General features: G+C 44.7%; 1 protein-coding gene across 2 annotated transcripts in view; it reads right to left on the bottom strand.

The window, feature by feature from the left end:
* The window catches only part of GGPS1 (geranylgeranyl diphosphate synthase 1), a 21558-nt gene extending 4248 nt beyond the window's left edge, over positions 1-17310 (bottom strand). Inside the window, exons 1-3 of one of the 2 annotated variants that reach the window (XM_019549837.1) lie at positions 17102-17310; positions 14797-14895; positions 4592-4662 (exon numbers count right to left, since the gene is read on the bottom strand). In XM_019549837.1, the coding sequence (XP_019405382.1) occupies positions 4592-4662; positions 14797-14866 (141 nt within the window). In that variant the 5' untranslated portion in view covers positions 14867-14895; positions 17102-17310. Of the gene's footprint in view, positions 1-4591; positions 4663-14796; positions 14896-17101 lie in introns of those variants that run through there. The other variant, XM_019549838.1, reaches the window with a different exon arrangement.
* Between the last annotated feature and the right edge of the window lie 485 nt (positions 17311-17795).

The raw sequence follows: 17795 nt of genomic DNA on the forward strand, positions 1-17795 counted from the left end.
CCCATGTTCATCTTGGCATCAATGATGACTCCAAGATCTTTTTCTGAAACCAGTTCTATCACTGGCTTTATCACCTACTTTTGGACTATATTCTTAAGTTCTCCCATCAGAGATCTTCCTCTCCTCCACGTCTTAATTCTCTTGTTGGTATACAACAAACTTTAATAATTTTAGTCACGTAGACAACTTAGTAATTTATACAAAACAATTTTGACTCAAGTAACTCTTGGTCAAGAATACTGCAAGATAGTGTCTTGCCCACAGCAGATCTGTACAATTGGACTTAAATTTATTTCAGAAAATCTACAACAGCTACTTTTCCAATAAGCAGAGAGCCATCAGTTTTCAATTAACAGATTTAAAATACATTTAGAATTCTGTACTACACACAAATATAGAAAATTTATGCAATTTCTGCATTTGAAAATAAGTGGCATAGCTTTTTATATGTCATTAACTATGAAGTTATGCCAGGTAACTGGACCTCCGTGCTAGGTTTTAAAAAACACATTAAAGAAGAAATGTTCTGGCTTCTTCCCAAGTCGTTCTTCTGAAAAGCAGCAAGGACTTAATTGTGTTGAACTAACACCTGGGAGTCCCCATCATAAAGCAGGACCAAGCGTTAGCAAAGAAGGTCCCTGCCCAATTTTACAGTGTTGTTTATTGAACTTCAATTCTGCTTTTCATTAGATAAGACCCGCACAGGAAAAAAAAAGTGTTTGCATTTCATACAAGTGTTCAATTCAAACTGTGTGCATGACAATGACAGAACTTTTTAATGTTGTTAAACACTAAAGCCAGTTACAGAGTAATAGTATTTTGACCCAAAAGATGCTGTGCAAAAAGTCATTTTGTTCCAAATGTACTAACATTACACAGTGTTCAAATTATACTTTGTTGGGGGGGGGGGGAGGGGAGTTAAAAAAGATTGGGCTGCCTATCACAATGCCCTAATAAAATCAGAGCCATGTCGTTTCCCACCTCCTCTCCCCCTGTTATGATTTTCAAGTCTCATAGGGGGGCTTAGCACCCCTGAGCTCCCCCATAATTCAAACCCTGACATTATGTAAACATCTTGAAATGACATCACTGGTCATCTTTAATTACAACGAGTCTCTTACTGTGTTATTTACCACATGGGCTATTAGAAGTCCAGCAAAAACATTTCATGCTTGTAAGGCCTTATGAACTTGCATTCCCTGCACAATCCTACTGTTCTCCATTTTAACTGTCAACTTATTTTCCTTTTGCCTTTTCAATTTCACTCATCTACTATATAAGCTTCAGACAGTTCAACCAAAAAGCCTGATTAAGATTGTCAAGAAGTCATTAATGATTGACATAACCATTTAATTCAGTGAGATATTTTAAAAATCTAGGTCATCTCCCTTGATTACTGAAATGAAATGCTATTCAAACAGACTACAAACTAGTTCAAAACAAAGTAAAGAAGCAAAGAAAAAAGGAAAAAAGGTACATGCCAGAGGGATACGGTTCAGAGTCAGAGAAACTAATTTAGATAGTATGAGTGGTAGAGGAGGCACTTTTGTGAGTTTGTGAACCACAGGGTATAAAGCAGGGGTATCAAACATTCAGCCCATGGGCTGAAGCTGACCTGCCAGTCTTGGACAGACCCTACATGCCAGACCCAGTGTCATGGGTACTGCATGCAGCACTGGTGCAGGGTGGAAAAAGTTGGTTCAGACATGCACTGCCTGTAGCACCCACACCAGACTGGCTCTGAGTGATGCCTCCAGGCCAGTCTGGATTGGGACCATGCACTGGAGCCAGGGTGCAAGGCTGCTCCAGCATGGCACTACATGCAGCACATACCCCATGCTACATGCCGTGAACACTATCCCATTCTGGGGTTTACTCTGCATGTGGCACAAGCTGCACGTAGTATCTTGCTGGCCTTGCCCTGCATGCTGGCTCCAGCATGAATGGACGTCCTGAGTTCTGACCCTTGGAGTCAATGTGCAGGGCCAAGCCAGCAGGATGCTACATGCTGCCCACACCCCAGATCTGCAGCATAGGGGGCCCACATGGGTCAACTTTGACACCCCTGGTATAGAGGAAGTGGTTTGTAACACAAGCTAGAACAACACCACAGAGGTTTGTGTGTCTGGTTTTGATTTAAAGTGGAACAGATTTCAGCTGGATCTTGACAAGAACATGTAGCCAGGAAAAGCAGACAGATTTGGTAGATATAATATTTTCATACCTCAGAAACAAAAGAGAATTTTTTTCAAAGTTTGGAGTCAGACACCTAGTGCCTGGGGAAATCCCTAGAGAAAAGATATAGCAGTGGTTTGTAAAGAGGGTAGACAAAAAAAAGCACACTCATAATTTAATTTAGTACACAAGCAGTAGTGACAAAGTCACCGTAAGATGATTTTGAGACATGAGATGCAAGTGAAGAAGGCATCACGAAACAAGCATGATGCTTAAGCCACGTACAGAAAGTGAAAGGAACTGAAATGTTTAAAGCTTATTTTTCCAGGAGAAATGACAGATATTCAGCTGCCTGGTAAAGGAACCCGAAACAAAGCCAGCTTACTTTAGCAGGACATGTAATTTGATTATCATCAGTGACTCAGAAGCAATAGAAATAGTTAGTCACATTAGTCTGAAGTCCAGCAGAAGTCAGAAGTGTATAGTATGAGCTATAGCACATCATCTGATGAAGTGAGCTTAGGCTGATGAAAATTCATGCTATACATCTCTAATTTAGTTAGCCTGTAAGTACATATCTACCCTGGCTTCTGACTTAACAGTGATAGCCACGTAAATGGTAAAAATCTCACTGCAGTCTGTCATCTTCTGATTGGGAAGTTAGCACAATGGGACACCCTACAGGAAAAAGAAAGGGAAGATGTGCACTATAGACTAACCAAAGTAGAATGACACACACACACACTTTTCCCCCACAAGCTCACTTCATCAGCTGATCTATAAGAGGTGCAAGTCTAACCTGCCTTCTGATCAACTTCAGACTAATATGGCTAACTACCTCTCATCTTACAGAAGCTAGAGAGATGCTCAATAGGAAGACCAGAATGCTGCAGACAACCCTATCTTCCAAGGTTTTCTACTATTGTGGGATTTCAACTGAAGTACAGTAGTTGCTCCATAGTGATTTGGAAAACTATCATCTTATTCCAAGCAGTATTTTCAAACCTACTTTGACTTCAAAACCCAGAAGCGACTGCCTGAAAATTCTACACGTTGCGCAATGGCACTAAATCCCTGAAAAATTTGAGATAAGTTGCCCAGGGAAACATGATATACCCGAAACACATTGTTCCGTTTTTCTTAATTGCTGCCGAATCAGAAATCAGATTTGAAACTGAAGTGTACTCACTAAGGAATGTGAGATACATATATGCTATTCATATTATGTAGGTATTAGGGCAATGTTTTAGGATATTATCAAAATGAAGTCATGCACAGACACACATGCACAAGTTTGCATGTTGTGCACAAAATTACTGTTTGGAGCTTAATGCATACTTTTCAAAACACAGCCCCTACCTAGCTGCTTATGAAGGGTGGACAGAAGCAGCTGACAGGGATTGAAAGAGTTAACAGGGGCCCAGAATGAGCAAATAAGGTGATGTCAGACAGACAAGTAATGGAGACTAGAAGGAAAGGCTGCCCAGGAAAGAATACAGCAAAAATGCAGCTTGCATAACTTAACTGAAACCCTTTTACTGTCTGGGGTGCCCGTGGGACAACAATTAAGCAAGCTGAACGTTTGAAAAACAGATGTTCTAAGGACCAAGACAGCCTCTGTAAAATCTGAATGTAAGCTGAGAATTGTTCAACCCCAACACCTTATTCTTTAAAAGCAGTGTTTCCTCAAGTTGTAGGGCATGCCCCCTAGGGTGTGCTAGAAAAATGTTTTGGGGGAAGGGAGTGACCAAAAGTAAAACAGTATCCAACAAATCCACTGTCCATGACTCTGTAAATCATATAAAGGTACACATGTTAAAAGTTTGGTGGCTAAAATGTACAAGTGGCTGATTTTACTGCAGTAGGACATAAATCCCAGAAGTTTGGCAAATGCTGCTTTAAAGGATATTGCTACAAGACAGACAGAAAAAAAATGAGCAAGTAGTCACTGAGAACTCCATACAGCTGCTGGCTTGCTATTTCTACAAGAAATAATCAAACAATAACTGGTATTTTAATCCATCCTGCTTATGATATTTAGACACTTAGCTAGTTTCTCAGACAAAAAGGGAGGATCTACACAAATTCACTAAAAGTATGACAGTAAGAGCTTCTTAACTGCAATTTTGAAAAAAAATACACTTTGTTCTTGCTCAAAATAGTTTGAAGTAAATAAAAATGCGTTACAACAAACAGATTTTCTCCTTTGTGAACTCCAAATTCAAGATCTCAAATCCTAAAAGAACATTTTTCAGTAACCTTGCTTGTTAGCATCTTTAACAGTGAAATGCAAGAGTCAGAAATACCTTTCAGGCCATCCAAATTAACTATTTTTTTAAATTTAACACTCCAAAAAGTAACAAACAAAACACCATCCCAGAAAAATCCAAACAACTTTAAAAAAGAAAACTAATACCTGTATTTTGTCTTCTGGAACATTCAGCCAGTGATTAAACGCCTGTGACAGTTTGGTTCTCACTTGCTTACCTATAGTAAAAGATAAATATTGAAGGAATTTTTAAGACTAAAAGTGAATTATTGAAATCCCAATTGTTCATCTATTTTTAAGCATTACTATAAGAGCCAGTTAACAAATCTATCACTAACATGTTCCTAGCTTCCCTGAGATTTTATTTAAAGGGCTAGTTAAGTAGCACAAATGCTATAGGAAACAGGAAAAAGTGCATTTTTACAATAAAAGCAAGTAGGTAGTACAGAGAGGATCAAACAAGGTGATCAAGGGTACAGAGCAGTGGACACACCAGGAGAGAGAGGACTCTTCAGTATGGAAAATAGGGAAGGGGGTATAACAGATGTGTATAAAATCATGAAGGTTGTGAACAAAATCGAACAGGGAACTGTTATTCACCAAGTCCCAGAAAACTAGAAGCAAGCCACTAAAATTAGCAGGAAGCCGGGTTTAAAACTAACATAAAATACTTTTTAAGTAGCACTTGGTTAATCTGTAGAACTCATTACCGCTGGAGGCTGCAGAGGCAGACAAGTACAGCTAGGTTCAACAAGGGACTAGGCAAATTCCAGACAATAGATCTGTGGCACATTGCCACTGTTTGATCTTACAGTTTCTGCTTCAGAATCTTATCCTTTCCTGCTTCTAGTGGGAACTAAGAATTAGGAATTTCTCTCTAAAGTAGGGGCAAACATATGGCTAATGGTCTAAATCCAGCCAGCTGGGCTAATGGCAGGCCACCAGAAATTGGAGGGCAAGGCTTGCCACAAAATTCAGGGTACTTGGACTCTGGAAGATGTGGCAATTGGTATTAGGAAGTCAAGTGAGGGCTGATACAGGTCTGGTTGCTTTGCGCATTGCCATGGGCCTGGTTTGTTGCCCCCACTATACTGGAGCCACTGTTGCTTAGCGTCAGAGCTAGAGCTACCCCTGTGGCATGGGGGATACGGTGTCACCAGCAGCTTCAGCTCTGGCAATGGGCATGCAGTAGGGGCTATGCTGAATGCTAGAGCTGCTGCTATGTACATCAGGGCTGGATCCAGCTTGCAAGGAGCCAGAGGATTCTTGTGGGCCAGATCTGGCCCAAGGTGCGAGACAAGTTTGATACCCCTGCTCTTAACCAATGATGGTGGATGCCAGGGAGAATATGACAGGGGACAGACCACTCCAGTTATACCCTGTTCAGCTGTCTCCCTCTAAAGCAGGGGTGGGCAAAATGTAGCTTGGGGGCCGGATGCAGCCTGCCAGGCCATTCTATCTGGCCTGCAGGGCCCCTAAAAAAAAAATTTAGGAAATTAATATTTATATGCCCCTGGCTGTCTATCATGCAGCCCTTGATGCCTTGCCAAAATTCAGTAAGTGGCCCTCCACCCAAAATAACTGCCAGCCCCTGCTCTAAAGCATCCATTCCTGCCACTGTTGGAGAAAGGATACTAGGCTAGATGGACCACTGGTCTGACCCTGTATGGTACTACTTATGTTCTTATCTTGTTCATTTGTCAGTGACTTCCACACCAACCATTTCACTATGATATCTAGAAACACCACTATCCAGTTTCATAGTAGTTAGGGGGTCAGAAGGGACATAAATCAATCATCTAGTCTGACCCCCTGCCACTGGCCGGAGCACATGCTGGGATCACATGACCCCAGACAGGTGTTTATCCAACCTCTTTTTGAATTTACCCAAGGTAGGAGTGAGGACTACTTCCCGAGGAAGTTGGTTCCAGATCCTAGCCACAGTGAAATAGTGCCTCCTAATCTCCAACCTGAACCTATTCTCCAGCAGCTTCTGGCCATTGTTCCTTGTCACCGCAGGTTCTGCTGGGGTGAATAGGACCCTTCTTATTTGGTGCTGATCTCCCCTAACAAGTTCGTAGGCAGCCACCAAATCCCCCCTCAGCCTGTTTGCTGAGGCTGAACAGGTTCAGGTCCCTCAGCCTCTCCTCACAGGGCCTGCCCTGCTGCCCTTCGACCAAGCGAATGGCCCTCCTCTGAACTGTCTCAAGGCAGGCCACATTCTTCTTAAAGTGCAGTGCCCAGAACTGGATGCAGTACTCCAATTGAGGCCGGACCGATGTCACGTAGAGTGGGAGTATCACCTCTCTGGACTGGCTTGAGATGCATCTCTGGATGCACAAGGTGCGGTTGGCTTTGCTGGCTGTGGTCTGGCATTGGCAGCTCATGTTCATCTTGGAATCAATGACTCCAAGATCCCATTCCGCCTCTGTGCTCACAAGCAGGGAGCTCCCCAGCTTGTATGTATGCTGTGGATTCCTTCTCGCCAGGTGCAGCACCCTGCATTTGTCTACATTGAACCCCATCCTGTTACCATCCGCCCACTTCTGTAGTCTGTCCAGATCTAATTGCAGCCTCTCTTTCCCTCCAAGTGTGCCTAACTCTCCCCACATCTCGGTGTCATCGGCAAACTCGAACAATGTGTTTTCCACCCTCTCGTCCAAGTCGCTGATGAAGATGTTGAACAGCATAGGCCCCAGAACGGAGCCCTGGGAGACCCCACTATTCACATCCCGCTAGGCTGAGTACAACCTGTCCACCACCACTCACCAGTTACAGCATGCTAGATATACAGTTTTGCCAATTTAATTAATTGCTTATCACTGTGAATTAGGATCAGAATTTAAGTTAGTAGCTGCTAAATCTGTGCGCCATCCACAGAAAGATGGCTGACAAACTGAAATTCAGCATAAGGATTTCAGGCGTGTCCAGATGAGTGGGAACATTTGTTTCCCTGGAGACAAGTAGCAGCGGCACACCTTATTTAGACCTTGTGCTACTGCTACTTGTCTCCAGGGAATGCCCGTGCCACACAGCAGGTTACCTCAGGTAGGGTAGGGGAGGCTGGGGCCAGCACAGTTGCTTCAAGTAAAAAGCAGGGCGCTGTCTCAGCAGCCTTACCTGGGTTCCTTGGGGAGGTACAGCTGCAGCGCTCCTGCAACAGAGAGCCTGGCTGTCAGGGATTGTGGTGGTTGGCCAGGCTCTGGGTTTTGGTCAGCATGTTAGCTGCCACCACATTAGCTGCCCTGCTTTTTTTCTGTGTGGGTTTTTTTTCTGACTATAGCATCTCCTGGGGTCAAAAACCCTCCTGCACTGTGATGTGCTGGGGAATGCCTGCATGTGAGATGTGTGGCACTGCAGCTGGGTCTGCAGTGCCACATACCGGATCTCCACGCTTGTCTGCTACATACCCCCAAAGGGGCATCTAAACTAAAAAAGTTTCAGTTGGTCTTAAATGAAACAGATGATTAGTAAATAAGGAGATCTATAACAGGTGAAAGATCAAACTTCTCTTTTAGATGAACCAAGCCAATCAAGAATTCCAACTATGCGTTTTAGATTAAAGCAAGTCACTGAATATAAAATTAGTTTGATGCAAAGGATTATGCATATGTCTACAAGTCAAATGCTTTAAATATCTATTTTAATGAATAAAAGTTTACATGATATGCTAATGATTTGAGGAAAATTTAATGTTGTTCCCAGGAATTAAGGATAATCTGTTCATTAGCCACCCACTACAGCAATTTATGGAGAATACAATGACCTTCTGACAGGAACACACTGACATTTTAGATCATGATTACCTACTTGCATAAGACAATTTGTCAATCATGTTTAACTCAAACCTCTGAATACACAATACTCCCTGAAGCTCCTGTGAAAGCATCACTTGATAAACTCTGAATTTGAATCTCTCACATGATGACTAGTTATCAACTTTTTCTAAGTGTGCTATTTGACAAGTATTAAAATAAAAAGGGACAACTGAAAGATGGTCTGCTTCACCAAGTGACCAGATTTGTTTTAGGTATGACGACCTATTCTTGGACAACCTAGGAGCAGTGGGAAGTTTGACTGTTTCCTTAGGTTTTATGAAGTTTTTTTTTTTTGCCACTGTGTAAAAAAACCTACATGTAAGAAAGAACCCAAACACAGGGCTCTGGGAGTTTTGGTATGATGGCCAAAAGTCCCTTGAATGCTTCTGACAGGTCAGCCACTAATTTCTTAAAGCCCAAGATACTTAAAAACAGCTGAAGCTGATTTCCTCCCATAGATGAAGGGGAGGACAAAGTTTACTATCCCAACTAACCTGCCAAGCCAGCTCCTGCATACTGTAGGAGTGGAAGTGCAGCCAATACCTGCTCTTCTCCCAGCCTGACTGCTTCAGTTCTCTAGTTCCTTAGAGGAGTTGGTTTTCACACTTTTATCAATCTACCCTAGGTTTTATCAACATTGGAGGGGACTGTAGTAGGTTGTCACTGAACTTTTCAATAGGGACCAGACATTTCAATAGTAACAAATAATGCCTCCTTTGTTTAAGAAGTTAGATTTAGCAAAATAATTAAAAAGCTATTATTGGGCATATTTATATAGTTTTAATACAATAAAAAAAACCTCCTTGTTATTTTAAAATTCTAATTTCCATATGAAAGCATCTTGGCTCAAGTTGCAAATCTGCTCCCCCCAAAGAAAAAAAGCAAGCATCATTAACCATTTCTACCATTTTCTTCAGTAATACAAACAAACAAGATATTTAAATTTATATAAATCACTTAAACTTTTATAGCTCTATAGTGCCCCTATCTAATAGAAATGCCAACTTAGATTGTGTTATGGGTGCATTTAATTATACAGAAACAAGTTGTAATGTGTGCAATAAATGAGATTGAACCTCTCTAGGACAAACAATTTCATGTAAGGCATGTAAAATGAGATTAAAATATAATAAAGAGAAATCAATATTTTAAATTGTTCTAACAAGGGCAATGACATGGTAGCATCCAAGACAGTGCAACCAACTGGGAACATTATTAAAAAACAAACAAAATGTATCAAGTGTGCAAATTAAAATATTGAAGTGATTCTCCACAATAAATAAAAGGATTGGCTTGCACTACAGTGGAAGATGCACATTTTCAAATACTAATGTACTTTCAAACAGTTGCTCAAGTTCTATTCAGGAGATTCCAATTATAGCAAGCCTAATACCTGCAATAGGCAATTAAAAAAAAAAAAAAAAAAAAGAGAGAGAGACCTCCCACAAGCCAGCACAGTGTTTTAAATGTTTGAGTTTCCTAATTAAAAAAGTTTTCTAGAAAGAAGCTTTTATTTCCTAGTAGATTTTCTTGAAGCAAATTACACAAAAAGCACCTGCTGAAAAAGCAACATCAAGCCTGCAGTTTAAAGAAATTCAGTATAACCTGTAGCTTGTACAATTACTCAGAAGTGTGGTGGCATTTTGATACTTCTGTGGGAAGGACTACTCAAAAGGGAACATTGCACCCAAGTGGAATTTTTACTACAGTGCTGCAGGACACATTATATCACTCAACTAACAGCAACACTGCTTACTGGAATATACAGACAGAACATCTGCTTCTAATGTCCAAGAAAGCTATTTCTGGCAGGTGTAAACTTATTTTCTAAAGCACATGTTATCATATTGCTCCAGGCTAAACAGAAATTGTGGCATCATTGTGCAGCACAAAAAAGAACCTCCCAGCTTCAAAAAACCAAAAAAAAAAAAAAAATCCCTTTGCCCTTGTGTTCAAGGCAATTAACTAAACTGATATAACGTAAAAATATCTGGTGTTTTAAAATACTTATGGACAATTACTTGAGTTGTTATGAATGGTCTACCATAACTAGCAAGGATAACGAGTATAGTTGACGGCTCCCAAACTCAGAGATGTCCCATTAACTGTAATGCAGGGGTGTCAAACTCATTCAGCCCCATGGGTCAGATGAGTGTTGCTGCGCTTGTCTGCAGACTGGTTCAGGACTGACTCCTTGTGCAGCATGCAATGCCAGAAGGTCCAGGGCACGGGCTGTATGCAGCACCCTGCCTAACCAGCCCTGAAAGCTAGAACAGGCCTCTGGCTGTTCATGTGCTGGAGCCAGTGCACAGGGTTGGTCCAGCATGTCCAGGGTGAGAGGGCTGCATACACTGCTACCTCATGCTGTGTGCAGTGTCAGTGTCAGACCGTGATGCAGGACAGATCAGCTGTAGACACTACGACATGTAGCACAGGGGGCCAGCATAGGGTGTGCACCAATTATAATAACCCGCCAGGTTGGTCCTGCATGCTGGTTCTGCCCAAAATGGGCTGGCCCCGGAGCCACCACGCAGAGCCAGTTCAGCGAGTGTGCTGAATACAGCAACACCCCTATGACAGGCCCCTGTGTGCATACAGTGTGTGCTGCACTGGGTCCAACCTGCAGGACATGTCTGCTATAATGCATATTAAGAAAGAAAAATTCTTAAAATAGGATAAGCAAAACAATAATTGCAAGTAACAGCTGTGTGCACAGAGTACCAAACAGTACGCAAACTAGCTTGACCAGAAACTAGGCCAACAGTTCTCCACCCCAACTGCCCCAAGTAAGGCAATACATATGTAGTATTAAGAGAGAACATAAAAGGAAATGACAAAGTAGTTCTTTTGGGGAAGAACCCAAGAATTAACGACTATTTTAGAAAGGGGGGGGGGAAAAACCAACCCCCCCGCCTGGAAGTAAGATAATATGAGACGGGATCAGTAAAGAACGACTTACAGGAAGAAAGAGGCAGGATCCAGTGACAGGGAAATTAATTTAAGCTTTGCTGGGCATAGTGCTTCTGATAATGTATAAGACAGGGCTACTGGAGAGCGTGACTTACAAGACAACAAGCCAGGGACAAGCAACAGAGAATTTATTAAAGCTAGTATTTGGAAGTGATCCTGCACCTTGGAGTATTTATGATAGTTCCAGGATTATTTTTTAATTGCTAAAGGGTTTAGCTGCACATCAATAAGAACGTACCAAATTACTCTGCTTCAGCATCTCCTCTGTTGTCCCCAGAGTGGCTGTTTTTAGACTACAAAATTTAAAAAATGAATTTGATTGGGAAATTGCAGGACCAAAAATCATCCAGAGACTGGACAGTATCTCGACTTGTAAGATGTTGGTGTGTCAGGGGTGACTGGCAGGGGCCTGATCCTTGTTGTGGTAATACAGCCACAGTCCCTTCCTGATCTGCCCCGAGGTGCGTGTGCCAAGCAAAATGCCTTTACGTGTCACATTCTGGCACCCATGCCAGTGGCTGCCTACCCTGGTTTAAACTGAGACTATGGCTCTGATCCCTGTTGCCTGGATTAGCTTTTATAAGCCCTATGTTCCCTAATGAGAAAACAAAGCAGTTTTACCACCCACTTCAACCCTCTCTGTAATGCCCCTTGCTTTTTTTCCCTCCCGTTTGCATTCTAACTCCTTTCTACTGAGCGGCAATGCTTCCTGTATGCAGCAATGCTTCTTGCAGTCCCTTCACAGATCCTGATGAAGTAAGCCCTCTGCTTATGAAAGCTTACGCTATAAATCTCTTAGTCAGTCTATAAAAGGTACAAATCGGCAAATCTTGCAATTGGCTAACTTATCTTCACCATCACACTGATGCTTATAAAAAGATGTCAATTAACTGTTTCGGAGTCTTGTTTGACCTTAAGTCATTGAACATCCCTGTCACTTGTAGGTGTGCTGCTCAACTTGCTGGCACTTGACCCTCAAGACTTAGATCTTGAAAACTTTGACTAACTGACACCATGCAAATTTTTTTGTTTAGGATGAATTAGATAAATCTTCAATTAACTCCTGAAAGAGTTAAGGAACACTGACTGAAGGTCACTGTGTCTTAACATCTACACTGCCTGAGGATTCTTCTGATACTACCCATAACAAAATGAAGAAGAGTATGCATTCTTAAAAGATGGCTAAGGGGGAAGGAAAAAAAAAAGCTTAGATCAAGAATGAAGAGACATCTCAATGCCTTGCCTCAAACGGCAGTGGAATCAGAAGTAAAATGGCAGCTGGACTGTAATGAAAGCATACAAGATTTTTCCACACTTAAAAGCTTGAAACACAAAAGTTCTTCCAAGTGGGCCTCTGTAGAAACTGTTATTCTGTCCAGCCCTCATTTTCAGTAAGAAACCCTGTTATCTGGCACGAGTGGGGAATGGGGGGGGTGCCAATAACCTAAAAATGCCATTTGCCTGAGGCACAGAGTTTTCTGGCCGGACATGGAGCAGAGTGGGGGGAGAGAGTGGTGGCAGCCACACGCAGAGCGGCACCAGTGCAGGGGGGGGAGATGGTGGTGGCAGCTGCCACGGGCAAGCCCCCCCCTCAAATTCCAGTTAATAGAAATGCTGGTTAGTAAAATGCCAGATGACAGAGCTTTCTTTACTGTACCTATAATTTTTGGTATTTGACTTTGGGTTTTTTTATCATGGAAAAATCAGAGCCAACTCTATCCCTTTTGCTCACCAGGACGCAGGTCCAGACCCCTCACTCCCCAGCCACAGCCTCCCCCTCTGCTCTGCCAGCACCCCCCACTCCCCAGCCACAGCCCCCCATCCCCCAGCTGCTAGGGCTACAGGGCCAGGGACCCAGGTCCGCAGGCCATGCAGCAATGCCTGAGCCCCTGCTGCCAGCTGCAGGAAGCAGTGGCTGCTATGGCAGAGCAGAGTGTGAAGCCCAGGTTCCTCCTCCTCTGCGAGCGGCACAGCTGGAACACAGCCTGTGTGGGGGCGAGTGTGGATTGCCCGCTGCAGGCTCAGGTCCTGCCCTGCTGCCCCCCTGACCCTGGGCCTCCATGATTCAGGGGAAACCCAGCATGGCAGGACAGAGCAGGCCAGGCAGGGAAGCTTGCTACTGCAAACTCTGCTCCACTGTGGCGAGGCCCCTCCTGCCTACCTAGCAGCAGAGAGGGGCACAATTTCGTGCCACTGCCCCCATTGCTGCTGGGTGGGCAGGGGGAGCTTTGCCAGGGTGGTGTGCCTTTCAGCAGTAAGGAGCTTCCCCACCCAGCCCTGGTCTGTTCTACCCTGCCACACTCAGTCCCACCTGCTGGGTTGGAGGCCCCTGGGGACAGGGCAGCAGGGTAGGCAGCCCGCACCGACCCCTCCACACGCACAGAACTGGGGGCTTGTACCCTCCATGCCCGTCCCAGGTTTGCATGTAGCGGTGGGGAGCCAGTCAGCCCCATAGCCAGACGAGTCACCCAGGGTTCTGTCCTGCTCTCCGCCCAGGCCTGTGGCTGTGCATTTGGGCCCCAGGCCTTAAGCCCCACACACTGCCCAACTGGGTAGTAGCTCCAGCCCCAGTCCTGCCCAACTCCCTCCCTATGGAAGTCTCAATTTCTGCCCCACCTCCACAGACTTGCCCTCAGCGAGCTACTTTCCAGCTGCCTGGTGGCCATGTGCATGTGCGAATGTGCACATGGCACCCCATACCCGACTGCCCTACTCCTGTTCCCTCCAGCCCCTTATAGGCCGCAACTTTGCCAGCTTGGCAGGAAGCTCTTTTCAAAAGTGGAAAATCTGCATTTTTTTCCGTTTTTCCATGGGAGATGGAAAACTAATCCCTAGTTATTAGTCACCATTTTGTTTGTCTGCATTTTCTTGTTTTACACTGTTCTGCACAGTGCCAAATCCACCAGAGCTCCTTACCTGTATAAACAAAGCTATGTACAATGGTATTTATTTGTGCCATTTTCCCCCCAGAGATTGCCTTTATTCTCCGTGAACTACCACCATGTCTCAGAGGAATACTTCCTATGAATATGCTATCACCTAGCCTGAAGCTGACACACAAGCCTTGGCTGACCCTCTGGAAAGACTAGGTGAGCCAGGTACAGCTGAAGTTGACCACAAAAAATATTCTTGTGCATGACTAAGCAACTCTAGGTTGAAAAAAGAGCAATAGAGAGACTGAAAGTTGCAGCAGAACATACAGGTCAAGCTCAGAACAGACTATTTCTTTTCAAGAGCTAGACCAGATCTTCAGTGCTTGCCCTTCCTTTCACCAGAGATGTATTAGATATCAATAATCTCTTCTGAATGCAGTATTGAGGGAGAGGAAGAACATTTGCATTAACTGGACAGATCAGAAAGACAAGGTACCAGCCCAAAAAATGCTATGCATAGGAAGGTTATGAAACAGAAAATCCGTCTGCTTTCAATTAAAGAAAATAATCTACTCAGAACTCAATACAACTCGAGACTGGATGGGCTTGTAAAATTACATGAATTGATGTGAATTTAAGTCTATGATAACAAGTTTGTTAAATAGAACAGAACAGCAACAAAAAGACTTGCCTGGTAGTTGAAGTAAGTACTTGTAAGGCTCTAAAAGAAGTCGTTTAGAAGTTTGTTCCACCTGCTCCATTTCTGTGTTAAGAAAGACAGTGCTTCACCCTGTTAAAAGGTTAAGAGTTATTGTCACAAATTCAGATTAGAGAAATTAAAAAAAAAAAAAGAGAGACAAAAAAAATCAAAATGAGAATCAAATCATTAGCACCTGTTTAGAAAGAAGTAGAAAAGATAAGCAGGCTTCAGATATTCAGACCACATGCAAGTGTTCCTTTAAAGGCAGCATTTTCAATTATCACCAGCTTTGCAATACAAAAGACTAATGGCTTTGGCATTATTAATAAAGACATAAGGAAGTCTCAAACTTTTTAAAACTGAAACCTACTTCTGAAAAGTCAAAGTTATTTTAAATTAAGGTTTATTTTTTATTCCAGTCTGCTTTAGCTTCTGTGACTCCAAAGTACCTACATTATAAATATCTCAGATAATATTAAAAGACAGCAACGTGCGTGTCAAGCACCTATTTTCCATCTGCAAATTTTTTCCTGAAGTTTTTCTACTGGCCAAAAGATCAGGGTCCCTTCCCACCCCCTCCTTTTTAAGGGACATTTTTGAAAGAAAAAGGGTAAGTTATAAGGACCTGTTGAGCTTTTTGCTTCAGTTTTTATTCTTTTCCATTTCTCTCTTTGTACCATGTCCTGTCCTTTTAGGTTTAGGAATTTTGCTTTCCCCCCCCACTTTCTCTTCTATATCACACTCTCGGATGCGCGTGTCAGGTTCTCTTGCTGTTATTTCAGATTCAGCTTCCCCGGATAGTTCATTCTAGGACTTGCTTCCCCCCAATTCATGCCCTTCTCTCCATTTCCAGGCCGTTAGCATTTCTGTGATTTTCAGACTCCTTTCTAAAATTCATTTTCCCTCTTTTTACCTCTAACCTTTGTTGCTGCACTACAGATAGAGCAGCTCAAAACTCACCACTTGCTTCTGTCATGGGAAGACTGGACCTGCAGTGGTAGCACGAAGTTCTGTGCCACTCCAGCAGCAGTTCTTACCTGCTGGCAGGCACCTTGCAAGAAGCCATTTCCTTTGCCCTAGTAAAAGCTGTTTAGTTGCTACATTACCAGTAAAACAGGATTATTTCTAGACTACATTAAGAAACATCAATACCATATGTTTTGAGAACAGGCACATCCAGGAGACCAGTTAAAAGAAGTCTATATTGTAGAATAGATTTAAATGCATCTTTAAATGATTTGATAACTGAAAACTGTTTATCGCAACTGTTCTTAAACTACTGAAATTTAATATCAAAATTAGTAATAAACAATTGGAAGTTATTTAATATCAGAAGTAGTGTTAACTCTTTAAAGAAAAACAAAACACAAAACATATGGCAGCAAGTGGGAATGGGACAGAGAAAGAGAGCATGACACCAGGGCTTGGCAATGTTTCCAGGCACAAAGGAGGTCTCATGCTTAGGCTAAGCTGTGGAAGAGCATAGGAGAAGTGCCTGCCTGTCCAGTTACATACAACGCAGACAAAGTCAGGACTACCAAAGCCCCCACTCTGCAGGACAAATCCAGTGGTTGCCAGCTCGCAGGCCAGAGACTGCTGAACCTGGGCACATACGGTCTTGCACTGCCAAGATGGAATTCCGTAGGACTTTGAGAAATAAGGTACCAATCAAAAACAAGGAAGGCTACCGCAATCGTCCCCAAAATAAGGATACACATAGGTTTTAAAAATAAATAAAAAGCAGAATAAAGATAACATTGGAGAGGTGACCACCATGCTGGGACACCCTTTCGCAGCCGTTAGGCCACCTGAGCCCCACAAGGTGGGCAAGGTAACGCAAGTGAAACCACGAGGTTTCAACTGGCGGTTCAGAGCCTGAGAAGCCCCCTGACAACATCCCACTCCAGAAGTATGTGCTTCTTCCTTCTTGGGGCCAGGCTGGCAAGCACTCCCTGCAGCAAGCAACACCACAAGGCTGTCAGTCCTTACTCAAGGAGGGGGGGCGGGTTGAAGGGCACTTCGGTTTGCTAGCACTTGGCAAAGAGGTCTGACCAGAGCTTCATAAGCCTTTCCCCAGGCTGGCCCCACTGATGACATTTCCCCAGCACTGCCCCATTGCCACCCCCCTTTCCCCAGCCTGGTCCCTCATTCCCTACCCACCACCCCCACGATGGGGAACTGCTGATATTGCGACCCAGTTTGGGAACCGCTGCTCGACGGCGACACAGCAGGGGCGGGAGAACCGCCATCTATGTCCCAGCCGACCCCCCACCACTAGGCGCCAACCAACACCTACCGCGCGCCCAGCAGCTCCACGCAGAACGAGACTAGCCCCCACGTGCTGCCTCGCGTCCGGTGCCGCCGGACTTGAACGCGAGAAGAGGGGCCAGGCCCCGGCTCCGCGGGGGGTGGAGGGATAGGGGAGGGGGACCAGGCTCCACCCTCTTCCGCCTTCACCGCGGCCACCGCCACCACCATCGCCCGTTGGGGGAAAATGCGCCACCAGAGCCGCAGCGCGCAGGCGCAGGAGCGGGGCCCGCCCCCACTTCGAGCGGCTGGGCCGCGCGCGGTACACCCTGGGCGGTGTAGTCCTTCCGCCGCGGCCCCGGCGCTCAGAGCGGCGGGGGAAGAACCGCGGCTCCCGCGAGCCTCCGCGGCGCCGAGTCGGTGTTTCCATAGAACTGGGGGAAAACTGACGTCAGCCTTTCCGAAGCGGCGGCCAATGGTGGCGGAGGGGAGGCGGGCCCTGGAGGAGCGTGGGCCAATGGGCGGGGCGAGGGGGCGGGGTCCGCTCCGCCCGTCAGGCAGGCAGTTGGGGAGAGGGGGGAGGGGTGCTCGAGGCTCGCAGCGGAGCGTCGCGGAGCAGGCAGTGCTGCTGCGTCCGGCCGGGAGCATCGGCCCGTGCGTCGCAGAGAGCCAGCGGGGCCGGGGCCCAGGGCCTGCTGCGCTCCCCGTGTCCCCGCCCGGGCCAGGGGAGCCGCGGACGGCCG

The sequence above is a fragment of the Crocodylus porosus genome, unplaced genomic scaffold, assembly GCF_001723895.1.
Source record: "Crocodylus porosus isolate Cpor-Errol unplaced genomic scaffold, CroPor_comp1, whole genome shotgun sequence".
Taxonomy (NCBI): domain Eukaryota; kingdom Metazoa; phylum Chordata; order Crocodylia; family Crocodylidae; genus Crocodylus; species Crocodylus porosus.